The sequence below is a fragment of the Manacus vitellinus genome, unplaced genomic scaffold, assembly GCF_001715985.3.
Source record: "Manacus vitellinus isolate BGI_N305 unplaced genomic scaffold, ASM171598v3 scaffold_8_pilon, whole genome shotgun sequence".
In the NCBI taxonomy this organism is placed as follows: Eukaryota; Metazoa; Chordata; class Aves; order Passeriformes; family Pipridae; genus Manacus; species Manacus vitellinus.
Window position 1 is genome coordinate 3,581,492 of NW_021940864.1, and position 18,070 is coordinate 3,599,561.

General features: G+C 44.4%; 1 protein-coding gene across 1 annotated transcript in view; it reads right to left on the bottom strand.

The window, feature by feature from the left end:
- The window catches only part of LOC103767644 (calpain-13), a 52,277-nt gene extending 34,528 nt beyond the window's left edge, over window positions 1-17,749 (bottom strand). Inside the window, exons 1-3 of the mRNA XM_018085208.2 lie at window positions 17,652-17,749; window positions 10,628-10,876; window positions 149-218 (exon numbers count right to left, since the gene is read on the bottom strand). Of these exons, the coding sequence (XP_017940697.1) occupies window positions 149-218; window positions 10,628-10,876; window positions 17,652-17,735 (403 nt within the window). The 5' untranslated portion in view covers window positions 17,736-17,749. The remainder of the gene's footprint in view (window positions 1-148; window positions 219-10,627; window positions 10,877-17,651) is intronic.
- Window positions 17,750-18,070: the final 321 nt, after the last annotated feature.

Consider the following 18,070-nt stretch of genomic DNA (forward strand, 5'->3'; position numbering starts at 1 on the left):
GACTTGTGTGAGTCTGGATTGACCTACACTAATTGTTTACTGTGGCTACCATTGTCCATGTCTTCCCGCCAAGCACTAGGAATAGAGCAAAGCAATCATGGCTTATTGCTTTGTGCCTATCTTTTCCAAAACAAGAATATAACCTTACCTATTTCTCCTTGCATGATATCAAATCTGCTAACTCCATCCATGATCAAATGAGGATTTCTATGAAGTTCCTGGAGGAAATAAAATGCAAATAGCAGTGTGAGTACCCAACCATTGCCAGAAGTGTATTCCTGCCCCTTGAAGACCCTTGCTTGCCTACCTTTTCCATAGCTGAAAACTATTTCTATTGAGCACTGATATTTTGTTGCCTGTCATCAACAAAACTCGAGGAAATACTCAGGCATCTCTTCTTTAGTCTGCTCGGCTATTCCTAGAGATGGGCACTGGTGGGTGGGTGCTCACTGAGTTTTCATTTGGGTTTCTCTAATGCTACCAACACCTTTCAGAGTTGAGGCTCTGAGCCTGGCTGCAAAATCACACAGTTTCCTGGAGGACAGTAGGGCAGAGACACACAGGTCTCCAAGAAAAGTGGAGCAGGGTCTATACTTCAGCTCAGCACTGGGTCTGGGGGTGTTTCATACTGTAAGCCTTTTGTGTTTCGATTCAGGTCTAATGCAGGTCAGCCTGGCTGCTTTTCATCACTCTGGTGAGGAAGATATAGAAAGAGAGCTTAATCTCTGTCTGGAAAATCCCACAGGCCTGGCTGACATTTTTGATTCAAGGAAAATTTTCTTTGCATTCCTTGAGAGTCTTGCTTGGGCAGTGAAGGGGGAAACATTTCAGAGCTTGGCTTTGCACACAGAAATGTGAACCATTCTCTCAGTTGCATCTGCTATTGGCCTTTCTGATACCTGGGATATCAGAAAGGAATGCCTTGAGCATCCTCCATGAATAACCCTTGGTACATTCCATCTGGGTAAGGCTCTGTTTTGAAAGAGCAATCAGCCTGAAATAGGCAAGTGACTGCACACCTAAGAAAACAAAGAGATAAAAGGAAAAAAAATCTAAGCAGGAAAATAATACAGCAGCTCTTCCTTAAACAGGCCCTGGCATTTTTTCTCCCCAGTTGATTTGCCATGCTGCACAAAAATGAGACCAGCTCACAGTGTGACTCATGACTTCCATGGTTGTGTGAGCCCAGCATTAGCAAATGCTGTCAGTTTTCTGAAATGGCTTCACAGTGATCAAACCCCTCTAAGAAGTTTCACTGTCAGGAGAGGATGCAACACAACATCACTGCTCCAGGCTGGCGGACACATCGTGCTCCCATAAGCACTGCTGACGTGGGGAAAAGCAGCCTAGGCAGGCATATTCCTTGACAGATGCTTTCATGCAGCCATCCACACCTATCCCAGGACTTCAGGGATTTGTGATAAGAGATTTACCCGTGGCATGGGAGCAGGCCTAAGATATGGTGGTCACCAGCAGCAGTGCTTGCTCACTGTACAGCGCACTCAGCCCTTCTCCCTTCCACTCTACATCTGTCCCCGTTTTACGGTCTCCCTACCTCTATTTCCCTGACAGCTTTTGCTTCCCTCAAAACTTCCCACACCAGGAAAGACTAATCTGCATGACAAGGCTCTGAATTTGGCCTGTGCCTTTATGTGTGTGTGTGATGTGCCAATAGTCATCCCAGAAAACCAACAAACAGAACAAAGAAATGGATATTTTTGTTTCCTCCATCATTTCTGAGGCTGTTGAAGTCTTAGTCACCAGAGGCAGACTGGTTGGACCACATGCAGAGCCGCCACAGGGATAACCATCACCTAGAAGCATGAACCTGAAATTAATGGGAAGGCAGCTGCGTCTTCACTGGATTCCTGAGAAAAGGGCTGATGATCTGCTCTGTGCTGGGATGATAAAGCCTTTAATTGCACTGTGGATCCTGGCAGCCTCCTATGGAGACTGGCTGAAAAGTCAGCCCATTAGATGCCTCCCCAGATACCCTACTGCCCATCAAGGTGCTCAACTCCCTAGTAAGCAACAGGGATAAGTTAATACATTAAGCAGGTTCCTTGCTGAGGGAAACCAGTAATTTTGTCTAAAACCAGAAAAGACGCGATTTGAAGTCAGGCCCAGCCTTGACTGTGCACACAGACATCTCTGTGGCTATCAGAGACAACACTCAAACACTCTCACTCTAATCCCAACACCCACAACACACTAAGCTCTGCTTCCAGTAGGACATACTCCCCATGGACTTAGGGGAAATAACTAGAAAACAACACATATCATGTTGTTTCCACTAGCCATGGAAAGGGGCTGCTCGGTAGCTGTCTGAACTAAGAGCAGAGGGTTTCTGAAAGAGCTTAGAGAGGGCATCATTATGATGGGTGCAACACTTTGGAAATCTAGACCTTCTCAACCCGGAGAAAAGGAAGTCTCCAATTAGCTCCTCTTCCTTCAAAGGCAAGAATACAGAAGTTATAAAACACTGTATCATTTATTATTGCAAATCACAGCTAAACAGATAGTTACAGCTACACATAATGTGCAAGCCTCATTATTAGCTAGTGCTCCAACTGCATGACAAAGAAAGAAACCACAGATTTAACCATAAGTCTGTCCAGAAGCAGTGCCCTGTTTCACTGAGTAATTACGATGAGGCTTTGTGGCATTTTCACGAAGACTTTTCAGTTTTAGCTGGAGGGGGAAAGAAGAGGCAGCTCAGGGAGGCACGTGGTCTCTTCCCAGAGTATCTATGAGTCCAGCAGTGAAGGCAACCATACAGGCTGCAAGTCAAGCACTCTGCCTGAACTCATCCCCCTAGGACAAAGCTATCATCACTCGCTTTCCCTGACCCACTGAAGGTTTCATTATGCATTCAAAGGAAAAGAGAAGTTCAAGTTCAAACCAGTTCATCCTCTAGAGAATGATCCTGCCACAGAACTACTGTTCATCTAAAGGACAAAATGGAGAATTAATTTGAGAGGTGGAAGGAAAGTGTCCTGTACATGTATTCATCTCCAAATTTCTTTTTATAATTGCTTGAAATATTTAAGGAAGAACAACTCCCCAGAAGGAGGTGGAGGTGAGTTGCATAGATGTAGGCCACATGCAGACATGCAAAGCACACAGTCAAACATTTTTGTGAAAAATTGGAAGCCTGAGGTGGGATTTCATAGGCAGCATAAGTCAGTCAGGGTGCAGGATGATGCTCAATGTGGTGGTTGGGCCCTGGCCACTTTCCCACAGATTTCCCCACTGGCCCAGCATGATCCAGGAGGCATAAGGCCACTGAGGGTTAAGGGGCAGAAGCTGACTCTTTGCAGAACCACCTCCTGGTCAGTTTACCTTAACCCTAAAGTAAAATCCCAGCCCTGCTTCTGTTCTGGCCACATCTTTCCCTTCAGCTCCACTTGTTTTGCTCCCCCTGGCTCCAGCTCTGCCATCCTGACACGTGCTGCCATCGTGAGTCATGGTGCTCCCTGTTCAACACACACCAATTACGACAAATAAAAAGGCTGCTATTGATTGAAAGCCAAATTGTTCTCAGCTGGACAAATGTTAATTCAGCATCACTGCTGTGTCTGTAATAGTGTTGCTCTGGATTAAGAAGCAAATATGTTACTACAGTTCCCTGGGCTGAAGGCACTGACTTAGCAGTGCACTGAGGAGGGGTCAGGCATATGTGACACCACTGGAATATATCCCAAGACCGCAGGAAATCTCCACAGAAATAAGACCGTTGAAGTAAAGAGGGAGGGTAGAACAAAGGACAAAGCTGGTGAAGGATCTGGAGCATAAGTCTTATGAGAAGAAGCTGAGGGAGCTGGCATTGTTTAGCTGGGAGAAAAGGAGGCTCAGGGGGGTTCTTTCACTCTCTACAACTACCGGAAAGGAGGTTGTAGCCAGGTGGGGGTTGGTCTCTTCTCCCAGGTAACAAGTGACAGAACAGGAGGAAATGGCCTCAAGTTGCGCCAGAACAGGCTTATGTTGGATATTGGGAAAAATTTCTTCACTGAAAGGTTGTAAAGCACTAGACCAGGCTGCCCGTGTTGTGGTGGAGTCACCATCCCTGGAGATGTTTAACAGACATGCAAATGTGGCACTTGGGGACATGGTTTAGTGTGGCTTACCAGCACTGGGTTAACAGTTGGAATTGATGATCTTAAAAGTCTTTTCCAACCTACACAATTCTGTGATTCTATAAGCTATGCTGGTCACACCAGAGATCTGACTTGCAATGACTTGAAGACAGCTTGGAGAGGGAGAGGATAACTGAGCAAGCCAAAACTAATAGGAAAAATCAGACTACTCTCAAGGGGTTTGCTCACACTGACAGAACTCAATTCCCTGCTTTACAGAAGAATGGCTCAATCCTTAATTGCCTGATTTCAATACAAATGCCTTGGTTGCTTAAAAACCCTGTTCTGCTCCACTTCCCTCTTGCAAGGGAAGAATGAAGTCCTCAGACTCTGTATGGGTGGGGAGCCCACAAATGAAGAAACAAAGTCCTGTTGGAGGATGGACTGATGACCAGAAACCAGCTCAGATTTTAACTGAAACCTGTTTGCTTTGTGTGGCTCAGTGTTAAAAAAACAATAATTGCAAACAGAGGAAGCAAATACAAAGGATGTAAACAAGGGAGGTAGCCTGTGTACCTGGAGCTTTTGAGAGGTGGTTTCCTTAGAGGTCTTGAAACCTCCCACTTGAACCATACAGTACAAGCTGAAGTTTTCAAAGTGCCACAGTGTTACCAACTACCCTCTGGCCATCACAGCCATATGTGTGCCAGATGACTCCCTAGCCTGAGAAACAGGGAAGCAGGGGAGTCAGCAGACCATCATAGGAGCACAGCTTTCCCATCAACCCAGGATGTGCAAATTCCCCCTCACAGTCGGCCCCTCCCAAAGATGAATGGAGCCAGAGAATACGATGCAAATAAACCCTTTTCATCTAAAGCCTGTGCAGAAAGACAGATGTAATAAATGGTGATGCACTGCAGCTTCCTTGGCCCAAAAATATGAACTTCCAAGTTGAGGTCAGATGCAATCAGCTGAGTAGGCAAGGGCTGAGACAATGGCAGCCTGGAGATGCTGCTCCTGTTCAATTACACTGATTGCACACGCACACTCCAAAATAAGAGGAACTGATTTTGATTTTCATCACGGAGAAATACTGAACAGGATCCAAGGGCCTTGTGGCCCCTGGGAAAGTCTGAAGCCATGAACTCCACCATAAACAGCTGGTGAGCAGCTTTGGCTCATGCCAGGAAATGGCCCCAAGGTGACAGACCTGCAGGCAGTGAAGGACAGCATTATCCCTCACTGCCACACATTTCCACATTTCCTTAACTTTCCTCATTAAAGCAGCTCATGTGACGCTCCTCATTTCTTTTTCCTCTTCTTATTTTTTATTTTTTTTTTTCTTTTTGGAAGGTTTTTCTTCATTTTCTCCCTGTTCTATTAGAGATAAGTTTTTAGGTTAACTTCAAACTGTTGTCTAAATTCTTGCCTGAATAAAATCTGGTTTTTTCTCCCCTCCAGCTACTCACAGACCAAGGCTGATGCAGTAGGAAATCCAGTTCAGCTTATCTGTCTAGAAAGATTCTAACTTCAAAATTACTTTTTTTAGCGGGTCTGGTTTGATTTATTCATTTGCTGGGATTGAAAATCCTTAATGTTGATGCTAATTCCTGGAAATTTCTGGGAAATAAATAAAATGCCAATAAGCAAATAATCACCAAAGGCTATGTAGAATCACAATAGGCACTCTGTTCCTGAAAGAAGGTTACATTTTCTTTGGGAAGGGACAGAGAAAGGGAAGAGAAAATGTGAGCAAGATCTTTTGCAAAATTATTGAATCAAACGAAGGATCGCTTTTCCCAGCAAACAAGCATTGACTCAAAGGGCACCATTTTCCCCAATGCTTTTTGCATGCTGAGTGCCATAGCACCAGACTCTGCCTTAGGAACAAGGTACATCACTTACTGGAGTTCACACTAAAGCTGCCTCTTCCTGTGACTTCTGCCCAAGGAATTCTTTCTTACCCTTCTCCTCATCTGACACCAGACACACAAGACAAATACTCAAGTAGTCCATGCCCTGGTACTACAGACTGAAGGTGCAGACAAAACCTGTGTTGACTGTTTCAGACAGTCCTTTCACCATGCATCCCTCCTAAAAGTCACATCAGAGGCTCTCAGGGATTTCTCTCATGCTGATCCTCAAACCCCCATTGGCCACATTGCAGCTTTTCCCTCTCTTCTGGCTGCCCACACAACCACAGTCTGTGTTAATCAGAGGATGGACCGTCTTAGGTCAGCTCTTGCCCAGCATTCCCTCTCTCCTAAGGGAGCTACAGGGTCCCCAAGAGACCCAGGGTAAGCAGTGCAGGAGCAGTAGTCTGTGACCTTGAAGACCCTTCAGAATAATCTCCAGCAACTTCACCCTGTGCCCATTTTAACCTTTTTTTAAAGCATAAGCACTGCAGATCAGAGCCTGTCTTTAAAATTTATAACGAGCATCATATTGAGCACAGTGGTGGGCTATCCCTGGTGCAGGGCCAAGGCACTGCTGCATAAATGTCAACCTCTCTCCCCTCACACATACCAAAATATAACCAATGTCAGTAAAAATAAAGCATTCACCATCACCACAATTCACATTGTCTGGACCATCCTAATTCAGTTTCTTTTTGCATCTGTATAGTATGATCAGAACAGAGTGAAATCTTTAGCCTAAACAGTAATTGGTTAAAAATGCATATTCCACAACAGCAAATCATTTCATGACTTCCTCTGTTCCACTCAATTTCTTCTGTGAAGGAAAAGCAGCAAACAATGAAAAAGAATTGTTCTGAACATTGTAAAATGAGCATCTCAATTTTTTAAATCTGAATAATTCTTCGTGGAGAATTTCCCTTTGATCTTTAGAAAAGCCCAGCTATAGAAATACTTTATCAGTCTAAAATAGAATTTCTCTTTCTCTCAGAATTGTAGGTTAGCCAAAAGACCAGTTAATTGTAGAAGTCCGGCTGTATTTGGTACCTTCAACTCCACCTCTATTAATATTTGAAGTACCACACGCAAAATCTCTTTTAAAAATTTCTCATGTTTCAGTGGACATAGACTGAGGGCCTGGGGATGAAAACGCAGCCTGGAGCAGTCCCCATCTGATGGAAAAGTGCATCTACCTCAGAATTAGGAAAAGCAACATTTTGAATGTTGTCTTGGTGCTCCTGATTCACCCTCTCCCCTCTTCAGGGACATGCCTACTAAATCAGATCCGTTTACAAGTCAAAATATGTTGTTTCTGACTGTCACTTCTGACTATCACTGTCTGAAACCAAGCTGTTTTCCCTCCCTTTTATACATTACCCCCAGATATGAAGACTCCAAACTCTGAGTGTAATTGGCAATTCTCTTGACAATGTACAAGGTAAAATAGAAGCAGCATGTTGCTCGACTGCTCAATTGGATCTGGAACAAAGACAGCAGTTATAATTGCTATCTACCACTTAAATAACCAGACATTGCATGACTCAGTAAATGGAGGCTAAGAGATTATTAGGACCAAGATGCCAGTCACAGGTACATTTCCAGACAAATTTTTTTAATGTCAGAGGTAGCTAATGGTGGAGGCTGAGAAAAATATAGACATAGGTTAAATTGGCCATGCTCTGTCAGCAGGATACAACTACACTCATCCTCTGGGAGATGTATTCAGGTAGGAAACAGTCTTGGGAAAATTATAGGTATCTCTTTGCCAAGTATTTTAGGTGGTTTTAATACCTGGGATCCTGTATCCTTACATTTAGCATAGCAGTAACCTAAGAACAGAGTTTATGAACATTTCGGCCTGGATGAAATGCCCAACTGAACAACTTCAGATTTGGAGCATTGCTACTCCTGACACTGAAGCTTTCCCTCTTCCTCCCGGGGAACCAACTCCCATAGGCAATTGGACACAGCACTGGCCTTTCAGGACTTAAGAAATGCAAACACAGTTTTATTTACTTCCTGACTCTTCACTCAAAAGATTTGCAGCTCTGTAAATGAAAAGAAACCACTGCTGTTTAGCAACTTCTTCTGCCCCTCATTCATTCTGTCAGGAAATTGAGGCCACAGTTTTGATGTCACAGTGACACAGCAGGGGTGTTGTGGTGATGTTTGAGAACTTCTGGTTGGTCTCCCCTGGCAGCTGATGCCATTGCCCTTTATCTTGCATCTTGTCTAGCAGGGTGAAGCCTGTCTTGGTGCAAAATGACCAAAATTTTCACCTGTAGCCAAACTGAGAAAACAAAAAAATTAAAATGGAGCCTTCTTCAGCACTGACATCCAGTGTTTCTGTTCCACAAGAGCCAGCTGAGTTGGAGGTCTCAGCTTTTGTCCTTTGAGCATATTGTAGAAGAGTAATAGGTGATGCTGCTTTAGCCTTTGTAAAAGAACAAAAGGCTTTTCAGTGTTCACATCATGAACCCTGGGCCATGAGTATATGGTTTAATTTTCTGAAGGGGAGCTCTGGCAAAGCCAATGACTTCTGATCCTGACTCTTTTTTTAAAAAAACCCACAAACCTCTGGAAAATTGATGGAAGCAATTGGTCTCAGACAGTTTGGTGTGATGATGCTGGAAAGTGCATAGTGATTGCCGAAAAAAAAATCTTCAAAATGGAAGTGCTGGGATGGAGAAGACATATGCAAAATTTTTAAACCAATTCCACAAAAGTTTTTATTCATAAGCTTAGTATTCATGGATTCTGCAAAATAGAAGGGAATTCTCCAATACCTGCCTCCCCTGACAAACTTCAAGCACTACCAGCAGCAGACTCTGTTTTTGACAAGGTACAACAGTCCCTTTGCACATGAAATAACTATCAGGATATTAGAATAGGAGAGATGTTCATCCCATGGTGCGGGGCCTCAAAATCAATGGTATTTGGGTTTCTAAGTCACTTTATATGCTTTTGAAATTCTATGCTTCTCTACTGCTCTCAAAAGGCAAAAGCACCAGGGTGTTAGTACTTAACAGAACTGTATCATAACATCTTATTCCAGTTTATTCATCTTTAAAATGCCCCTGAGAGTCCTTTCTAATATCCATGTTTGTCTTTTGTGAGTCTAAGGCTTAGTTATCATACCTTTGTCTTTCTCAGACTGGAAATAGTGGCAACTAACTCCTCTCCTTTGCATTTTTTAGTCACTTTCCTACTACAACCCCTGTTTCAAGAGAGCTTATCCCTACCTGCTCTGTAAGCAGAGTGCTGGTGTAAAGAACACAGCACCAGCTGCACTCTCACTGGACCCAAATTTGAAGGAAGGCTGCCGAAGGAGAAGCCCAGACATTCAGCCTGTGGTAGGAGCTGCTTCTGCAGAAGAGAATGATCCCTTCATAGCACCTCCACAGAGGACACCTAAACATCTGCACTCAGCACCTCCACAACTACCACACCATAAAGCATCCATCCAGACTGGAAGCGCCTGTACCCCTGCACACACAATTTCTCTGACACTTTCAGACCCTGCTGCAGCAGCAGGTAGGGAGATGTCCAAGCCTCAGGCCCCATCCCTATTACCACAACACTGCAGCCACAGCCTTGCTGGTGTCCAGGCTGCAGCTTCTACTCCATCTGATATTTCACCACATCACACTCCTTTGACATCAGGCCTGGCGCTTCCCACCTTTCCATTCGGGCATCCACATTTAGCAGCTCTGCAGGCTCTCTTGACTAGACTGCTTCCCTTCTGGGACCCATGGGTTTCAACATGCTGGCTGCAGCCTCTGCCGCTGCAGCGCCAAGGCCACCACACTGCCAAGCTCCAGCACACCCTCACTGCCCTAATGCATCTGCCATCCAAACAAATCTTTTCCAGTTGTCTTGTCCCATCTTTAGAATCTCACAGTTACTGTCTCTACATCCTGAGGCACTGCCTTCAGGGAGATGAGCTGGTTTTTCCCAGTCCAGGGAAGTCAAAGTCTCCAGGCACTGGTGGTGTGCTCAGCAAAACCCAGAAAAAGGGCAGCACGTGGCTAATCCAGAGGCTGTGCCAGTAGCAAATGGTACAGAGCAGTGCTATACTGAGCAGTCTGACCATGGAAAGATTTCTTAAATTAGGTCCTAGGATAAAAGAGCTGAGCATGTGATTCCACCTCCTATTTTAAACATCCATATGCCAGATGATAACTGCCTATTAAATTGCAACTGGGAATCAGCACACAAATGTACTTCATCTCATGCCTTGTCCCAGTTACTTTAAAATAGGTATTGCTGAGTCAGTTGCTTGGATTACAGAAATCAGAGATCTTTAATAGAATTTGACAGCTTTTCAGGTTTGCACAAAGTTCTCTAGAAGCGTATCAAAGTGGGAACACCAGTTTTAGTCAGGTTCACAGGCGGAAACAAACTTCCTACAAAAATGTACCTGGTGAAATCGTTAACGTTACAGAGGTTATCTTCCCTCCAAACATCCCACAGCAAGGATCCCTCCTTGCAGTGTTGTGCTTCCAGTGTTCCCCTTAAAGTCTACTTTCCTGCTAACACAGATTTCCTTCCCCAAGATGAAGGCCTTTAACCACTGGCCATCAGTGCTCCCATTCAGCAGCAGGGTTATGAAACACCCCAGCTGGTGGAACTCACAGTTGGCCTCTTCCATTGTACTCGTCGCAGCTCATCCTCTGGGAGCAGGTTGGGACCAATGGAGCTGATGTGAGCAGGGAAGGTGTCATCCTCAAAGAGCAGCCCTTGGCTCAGACACAAGGCTCGTAGGTTTTTGAAGTCCTGGCTATTAAACCTCTTCAGGTTCTGGAGGCTTCCTGTTGCTCCTGTGGTTTGCCGGCCCTGCTCCTGCATCAGAGTGGAGCTGGGGGCGAGCATTGTGCCCCTTTCCTGTGAAGGAGAGACATGGGGTGCCATTAGTTTCCTGATCCAAAGCAGTGTATTAGAAGTGTGTGGGAAATCAAACACCCCCCCTCCTCCTGCCAAGAGGATTGTGGAGCAGCAGCTTTCAAAGCTGAGGGCAGCCGCAGTGAAAAAATCCTTATTAGCCGGAAATGCATGGGGAAAGAGTACTCATCAAATCCCAACTGGTTTATCTTAAACCAGTGCTGTCACTGCTACAAATTCAATTTTGAGTCTTCCCTGAGGACAGAGAGCAAAGCTGTTAGTGAGCCGCTGTGTGAGCATTGAGGTACATCTGCAGCACAGGGGATGGAACAGTTGCTGCAGATGCAGAGGAGAGTGAGTGCGAGCAGAGAGACTGCTCAGAGGTACCCAGGACTCTTCTGGCCATGTATCATGTACCATGCCTGTGCCCAGGGAATTTTCTGGTTATTTATTTTTTTTTCATTTTCCACATGTGAGCATTTGATGGTCGCTCTCTGTGAGACGTAAAGATGACAGAGACTTTCCTTACCTGGATCTGCTCCAAAGAAGCTTGGGCATATTAGGGGGTGACGTTCTATCAGATTCTCTACAACTACAGTGCTGAGATCCAGACCCGGATCCCACCTACACTACACATTCATGTGAGTGTGCACCGGGGTCCGAGGTTTTTGGACTCAGTAGTTCATTCAGAAGCCAGTGTTGAAACAGTCCTGAATTTCAAATTCGTATTTAAACTGGGCAGTCATTGCATGGCATCTATAGGAATTCCAGTCTGGAGCATGGTAGATCCCCTCTTTGTTAATGTGTCTAAAGAAAAGGGGCACTTCACTTAGGAAAAAAGAACATTTAACACATGCAGTGAAACCCTAGGCTGAACAGAGCTGCTAATACACCTCCTGGCACAGCTACATATGGATGTGGGAGCCAAAATCTTCTGTTGAGGACTTTGTCCCCTTTACAGTCATCAAAAAGCAGGACAACTGTCATCAAAAATCTACTTTTGTTCCAAAGGGAGGTAGTGCATCTTCCGTGGAGACACTGGACTGCGGCATGGGAGGGCTTTTAGGACAGGGGAAGGAGAAGGGCTCAAGAAAGCAGAAAACTTGCACATTTGTAGGGGCCAGTGATACCGGAGCTTAAAAAGAGCAATTTGTTCTGTCCAAGCAGAGTACAAGCTTTCAGGTGTGCTCCCCAGAGCAACGTGGATGTAGAGAGGGATGTACATATGTGCACCACCTCCTGGGGATCTTTCTTCAGCTGAAAAGTTCTGTTGTGAGTTTCAGGGTACAGAGAAGTAGCAAAAAGGTTGTGCAGCCTGCCTTGCTTCCTGGTTCCTTCAGCTCCTTTTGTCACACAAAATTACCTGTTGCTGGATCAAAACATGACTTAGGATACACACCAGTTTTCACCCTTCATTCACACTTGCCCTCACAAAACCAAAATATTAACTGGCCTGAGCTATAATTTCCCTTTTGCCTCTTTCTTTATGAAAAGAGAAGGCTCTGGTGAAGCCCTTTATTAATAGACTTTCAAGGGCAAGAAGGATCACCGTGATCACTTCCTCTGGCACCTCGCATGATGGATGCCACTGCACTTAATCCAGTGATTCCTGCCCCTAGGTCCTGGCATCCGCATAGGATGCACCTTCTCACAAATTAGCATTGGAAAATCCACCACAGCCCTGGGCAAGCCACTCCCACAGTTAATTAACTTCACTGTGCTAACTTGTAGCTTGAAGTCACTTAGTTTCACTTTCAAGCACCGGATGCCACAACTCTTTTTTTACTTTTTTTCTCCTCCAAATCTTCAGTAGATGAAAGGGCTCTTTTCTACCAAACAAACTTACCTGTAGATCTGAGATGTTCCTGCTGCGGCACAAAGACAGCAGACTGCTCCAGTAAGAGCAGAGCCTCAGATTTGTATTGTTAATTCTTCACGCATGTGAAAAAACACAGCTCAGCCACAATGAAGGTGTGATACAGCCCCTCTCTCCCAGCCCTACACGCTATTTACTTAGTCTCATCACCTTTCTTGCTGCTTCAAGTCACTTAACCTCCTGGCATCGTAACAACAGCCTAAACAAATAAGTAGTTTTGCATCTCATTGTTTTAATTAAAAGCCCTACAAAAACATCGGGTGGAATTCACAAACCACCCTCGGCCAACAAGAAGAGAGAACACTCCCCTTGGGCTTGCAGTTTTTGATACAATGGAAATAAATCTCATGTAATGTACCATAACACGACAAGGGAATGGCTTCTTCTTAACAAATACTCATTTGAAACTGTGCCCAGGCCCCATGCATGCTAAGATCTATTTCTTGCAACGGTGTTCCAGCAAAACTGATTACTAATTCCAAAACTCAAATTAAAATTAACAGAGCTTGAAGGCTGGGTCTGACATGCATTCCCTCTCTTCTGACAGAGAACAAGAGTTTTTAGCATGTGTGTGTGTGTGTTTAATTACGTTGTTTAACATATCAGGATTAAATTAGCAACCAGACTGAAGAAAATAATACACTTAACTACTCTTCCCTTGCAGGAATAACTTCATCAGCATTGTGTCTGGGGGCACACAAGTACTATAACCATCCATGCCCCTGTGCAGGTGGGCCATGGGGTCAGGCATACCTGGCTAGCACTGTTCTGCCAGCACCAACAAACTCTGAGGGCCACTTCTTTTGGAGCAGCATCCTGAACCCTGGCCCCAGCTCTGCTGCTCAGCTGTCATGGGTCCATCAGCAACACAGAAGATCACAACAGCTGTTAAAGCAGAATATTGCCTGCTTGGTTGGGGAGCTTCTTACCTGTTGCTGAACCCACATGTCAGAAAGACTTTGAAGGGACAGAGTTATAATGGAATGGGTATTGGAGGCATTGCCCTTGGACTGTTCCCTGCCACAAGATGCAATGAGAGAGGGAGGGATTTCAAACACTCACAAAAGTTCGTTCATACATACTGTCAAACTCTAAAGAAAAAAAAAGAGTCTGCCTCTCAACTAAGCAAGGAAATTATTATTCAGAAGGGGTTAAACAAACATTTACTTAGTCCTGGAATCTCCTTCAACATATTTACTTATCTGAAATAGAGAAGGGAATCACGCCCAGCTTTGTATCTGCTGCTCTTTTTTGGTTCCTCTTCCTTCTGGGCAGAGGGAGAAATTCTTTCCCAGAGAAAAGGACAAAGAAGGAGGGAGAGAAGGTAAGCAGTGGAAAAGCTACAGAGAGAAGGATCAAAAGAGATCAGGTGTGACAGTTGGAAAGGATGAGAAAGAAAGACGAGTCTCTGAGGATAGCAGAGCAAAAAAGATTGGTGACTCCTGCAGCAATTATTGGGGGAACACCAAACAGACCATTTTCTGCATTGAACAACTTAAAAGGCAGCAGTGAAGGGTTGTGTCTCCCTCCAGCACTCATTCACAAAAGATGTCAAGCCACTACTATAATCAGGTACTCAATGGTGGCAAATGCTACTGACAGCTAATTACACTTTGCATAAAGATTTATGTCAGGGTACAGACATAATTTCCTTCAATAGCTTCTGATATTTTTCACCGTGGAGAAAGTAGAAATAAGCAATTAGAAAATGTGTCTACTTCATAGCCAAACCTTCTCTCCACTGATTTTATCAAAACATTTCCATTATATGTTGGCTTAGCTGAGTTTCTGTACTTCAGAAAGAGCAACTGAATTTTCTCAAACTCTACAAAGAATACTAGAAAAGTCAATAAGCCAGCAGCCTTTCTACCCCTGTTTCCTCTCAAACACTCAACTCCTAAGCTATGTTTCATCTCCCTATAATACTCAATATATGCTACAGTTACACAAGTATTCTTTCCTCTAAGATCCCCTCATTCACATATTTGAAGTATTGTAAAAACTTCAGAAACTCAGTTCCAGAATTATTTTATAATGAAGGAAAGTGTGAGTTTATTAGCTCTCCTTGCATTCAAATTAAAAACAAACAAGAGTGCTGCTTTTCAGTAGCTTCCTGCAGTGCTGGAAAGCACAAGAGGCAGAGCAGGGACCAGAACACAGGCATCCCAAACCCCAGATGGAAAACAGCTCCTTGTACATACAATGTGTGAAAGCCTTGAGTACCACAGAAAATCAAAACCAAAGCCAGGCACTCTGGCAACCCTCCAGGAGATTACTTTCCCAGTGGCATCTTGCACGACCTTCTGCTCCAAACAGTCTGTGAAATACTCCCTCTTGGCTATTTATTAAGTCAATTTTCTCCTTGTTTTGCATACATAGCATTGGACAGTTCCAGATACCTTTTTTCTACCTCATTTAACAGCAGCCTACAGTAACTATAGAGTCCTCCTCATCTTAGAATCTCTACTCCCACTTGATCCAATTACTTTTGACAACTTACCATTTTACTATGAGGCTCTTTCTAGGATGGCAAATTCGTCTTTTCTTTCCCTCCAGGTAACATTAAGGACAGGGACTCTCATTTATTCTGTCTCTCCAAGGCAAACCGCTCTCAATGTGTCTGTGGTGCTTTTCCAGCCCTGTTACTTATATTACTTATATTTCACCTGCTTCATTTTGTACTAAATAAAACAGCAAAGGGATGTTTTACCTGCAGTGCCTCCGGTGTAACTCTCCAGCCAACACCAACAGAGAAACAGGCAGGCTGGTACTGTCCCCGTTCTCCTTTATAGGGCAACTTTTGCCACGCCTTAAGTAAACACAGCCAAGTTGAAGTCAAGTTCAAGGCCAAAAGCAACCACTCTGGCTTGGGCGTAATAGTTTTATACAGATACCACACAGTATATATATAGATAGATATATACACACACAGACTTCTATTAGTCATGCACAATGAATTGTCTGTCGACCTATGTTTGTTGACAGTTTCCTGTGGCTAACTGGGGCTTCAGTTGCAGTAATTCTTATAAAAGAAATAGATTTCTTTGTAGCTCCCACCCTTTCATATAATCTTTTCCTCCCCCTATCACCAGGAAATGCAGCAATCATCCTGGATCCAGGCACAGCATGGCAGGACTCACTACGTAAGTTATCAGTGGTGCGTGTCATTCTTTCTGCAGCAGTAAAAGCAGCAGGTACTTTTCAGGCCAATGCCTGTTAGCATTTACACTGGGCTCTTACTTAAATTCCACATCAGTTCACTTACTTGGGCAGTTCATTTCCTCCAGGACTGCCTGCGGAAGCAGGGGTTATCCACATATTTAGAAGGGGACTGGTCTCCATTATCCTAAAGCCCAAAGCCAAAGAATAAAAAAAGTATCCAGCAAAAATACGGGAATATTCATTTTCGGGAAACCGAACTGAGATAGCCTAAAGAGGCCAAAATTCAAGGGAATGTGTGCAGCACATTCTCAGGGACACATTTCCTGGCAGCAATCCTAAGTGTATTCCTATAGCCTGTAAATGTGTGTTTGAAGAAAAGACCCTTGGTGTTCTGGTGGGCAGCAACCTGAACAAGAGACAACCGTGCACCCTTGCAATAAAGCAAATCAACAGCATCCTGGGCTGCACAAGCTGCAGCACTGGCAGGTCAAGGCACAGAATCCATTTTCTTTGCACAGTACTTCTGAGATGGTATCTGCAGTCCTGTATCCAGTTTTGGGCTGCCCAGTGTAAGAGGGGCACTGAAAGTGCAGTAAGTTCAGTAGAAACCCACCAGGATGGTCAGGGGGCTGGAGGATATAGTGTGAGAGAGGAGACTAAGAGAGTTTGTCCACTCAGTCAGGAGGGAGACCTAATTGCAGTCTCCCACTATCCAAAAGGCAGTTACAGAGAGGGTGAAGCCAGACTCTTCTTGAAGGTGCACAGTAAGATGGGCAGAGCCAACAGGTATGAGGAGCAGCAGTGAAAATTACATGGGGTTGGAGAGAAAAAAATTCTTTAGAGTGGTTCAGCCCAGGCACAAATGCCCAGAGAGCCTGGAGCACCTCCGCCCTTGGAGACACTCACTTGGACAAGGATATAAGCAACATCACCTAACTCAGAAGTCAACCTGCTTTGAGCTGGAGCGTGACTCAAAGACCCAAGAAACTACCCTCTCTTTTTCAAGCTATCACAGCTTGTTCGTCAAAAGAAAACTCACTCTGCAGGGAAGGTTTGTGAAGTTTATCTTGGGGATTCACAACAAAACTTACCAAAGCATGTAATCATACAATCACCTAGGCTCAGGAATTTCCTCAGAACAAAGCTTTCTACTAGGGCTGCAGTCTCTTTGAGTTGAGATGCTAGCAGCTCGCATAGCAGCTGCTCCCTAGGAGCTATGGGAGATGAGAACATAAAAGACCTCATGAAAAAGACAGTTCAGCTTCTTCATCAATGTTTAGTATAGCTCTGTGGGTCTAAAAGCAGTGTACTGCACCCCGCCTGCTCACATTTTAGGGCTTTCATTTCCTCATGAGATCCCAACATTTAGCGAACTCTAATAGGAAATACATCCATGTAAATTAGAGTAAAACCTGCCCCAGAGAGCAAAACAGGTGCAGTTTTTCTTTAAGAGCTGTTTTCCATAACCACTACATAAATAAAAGCTGATTGCACCAGAAGCAGGGAGCAAAGATTTCCTTCATTGCAGGAAAGGAGCTCTGAGGTGATAAATGCCAGTGCTGCTGGCTCATCTGACAGCACGCGTGCTGTTAATCGCCTCCTCTCTGGGGAAACGGCAGGTATATTCCCCTCCAGGTATGGTGATTCATTGTCTGGAACTGATATCTCTGCTTAAATGGGGGATTAACATGATTTAAGAAATATTCATGGCAAAGTTGATTAGAAAGCACCATCACCAACCTGGCAGGAGATTTCAGTTATTGCAGCATGAACCCATTTTGAGATTGTCAGCTTTTCTGCAGAAGGCTGTATTGATGTGTCCATTTTCACAGTGGCTCCAGAGAAGGAAACCCAGAAGGCTGAGGGATTTATGTGCAGTAATGAGCCTTTGGATTATTTGCTATCTTAAGTATCTGTGGAATCCTGCAAGAAAAAAAAAAAAAAAGGAGTCATTTCAGTAAGAAGCACAGGGCTGTGAATGGGGAGAGCAGGGGTGTTTTCTGCCAGTGGTACCCTGTGACATTTTGGCAGGTGCAGCATTGCCCTGGCTTGAGGTTTGCTTCTGCAGAGCAGGGACATTAATGCACCTTAGAGCAACTGTGCAGTTTGATCCACTCATGAGCAAAAGATGCTGAGGGATCACTGGCACCACAGATTTT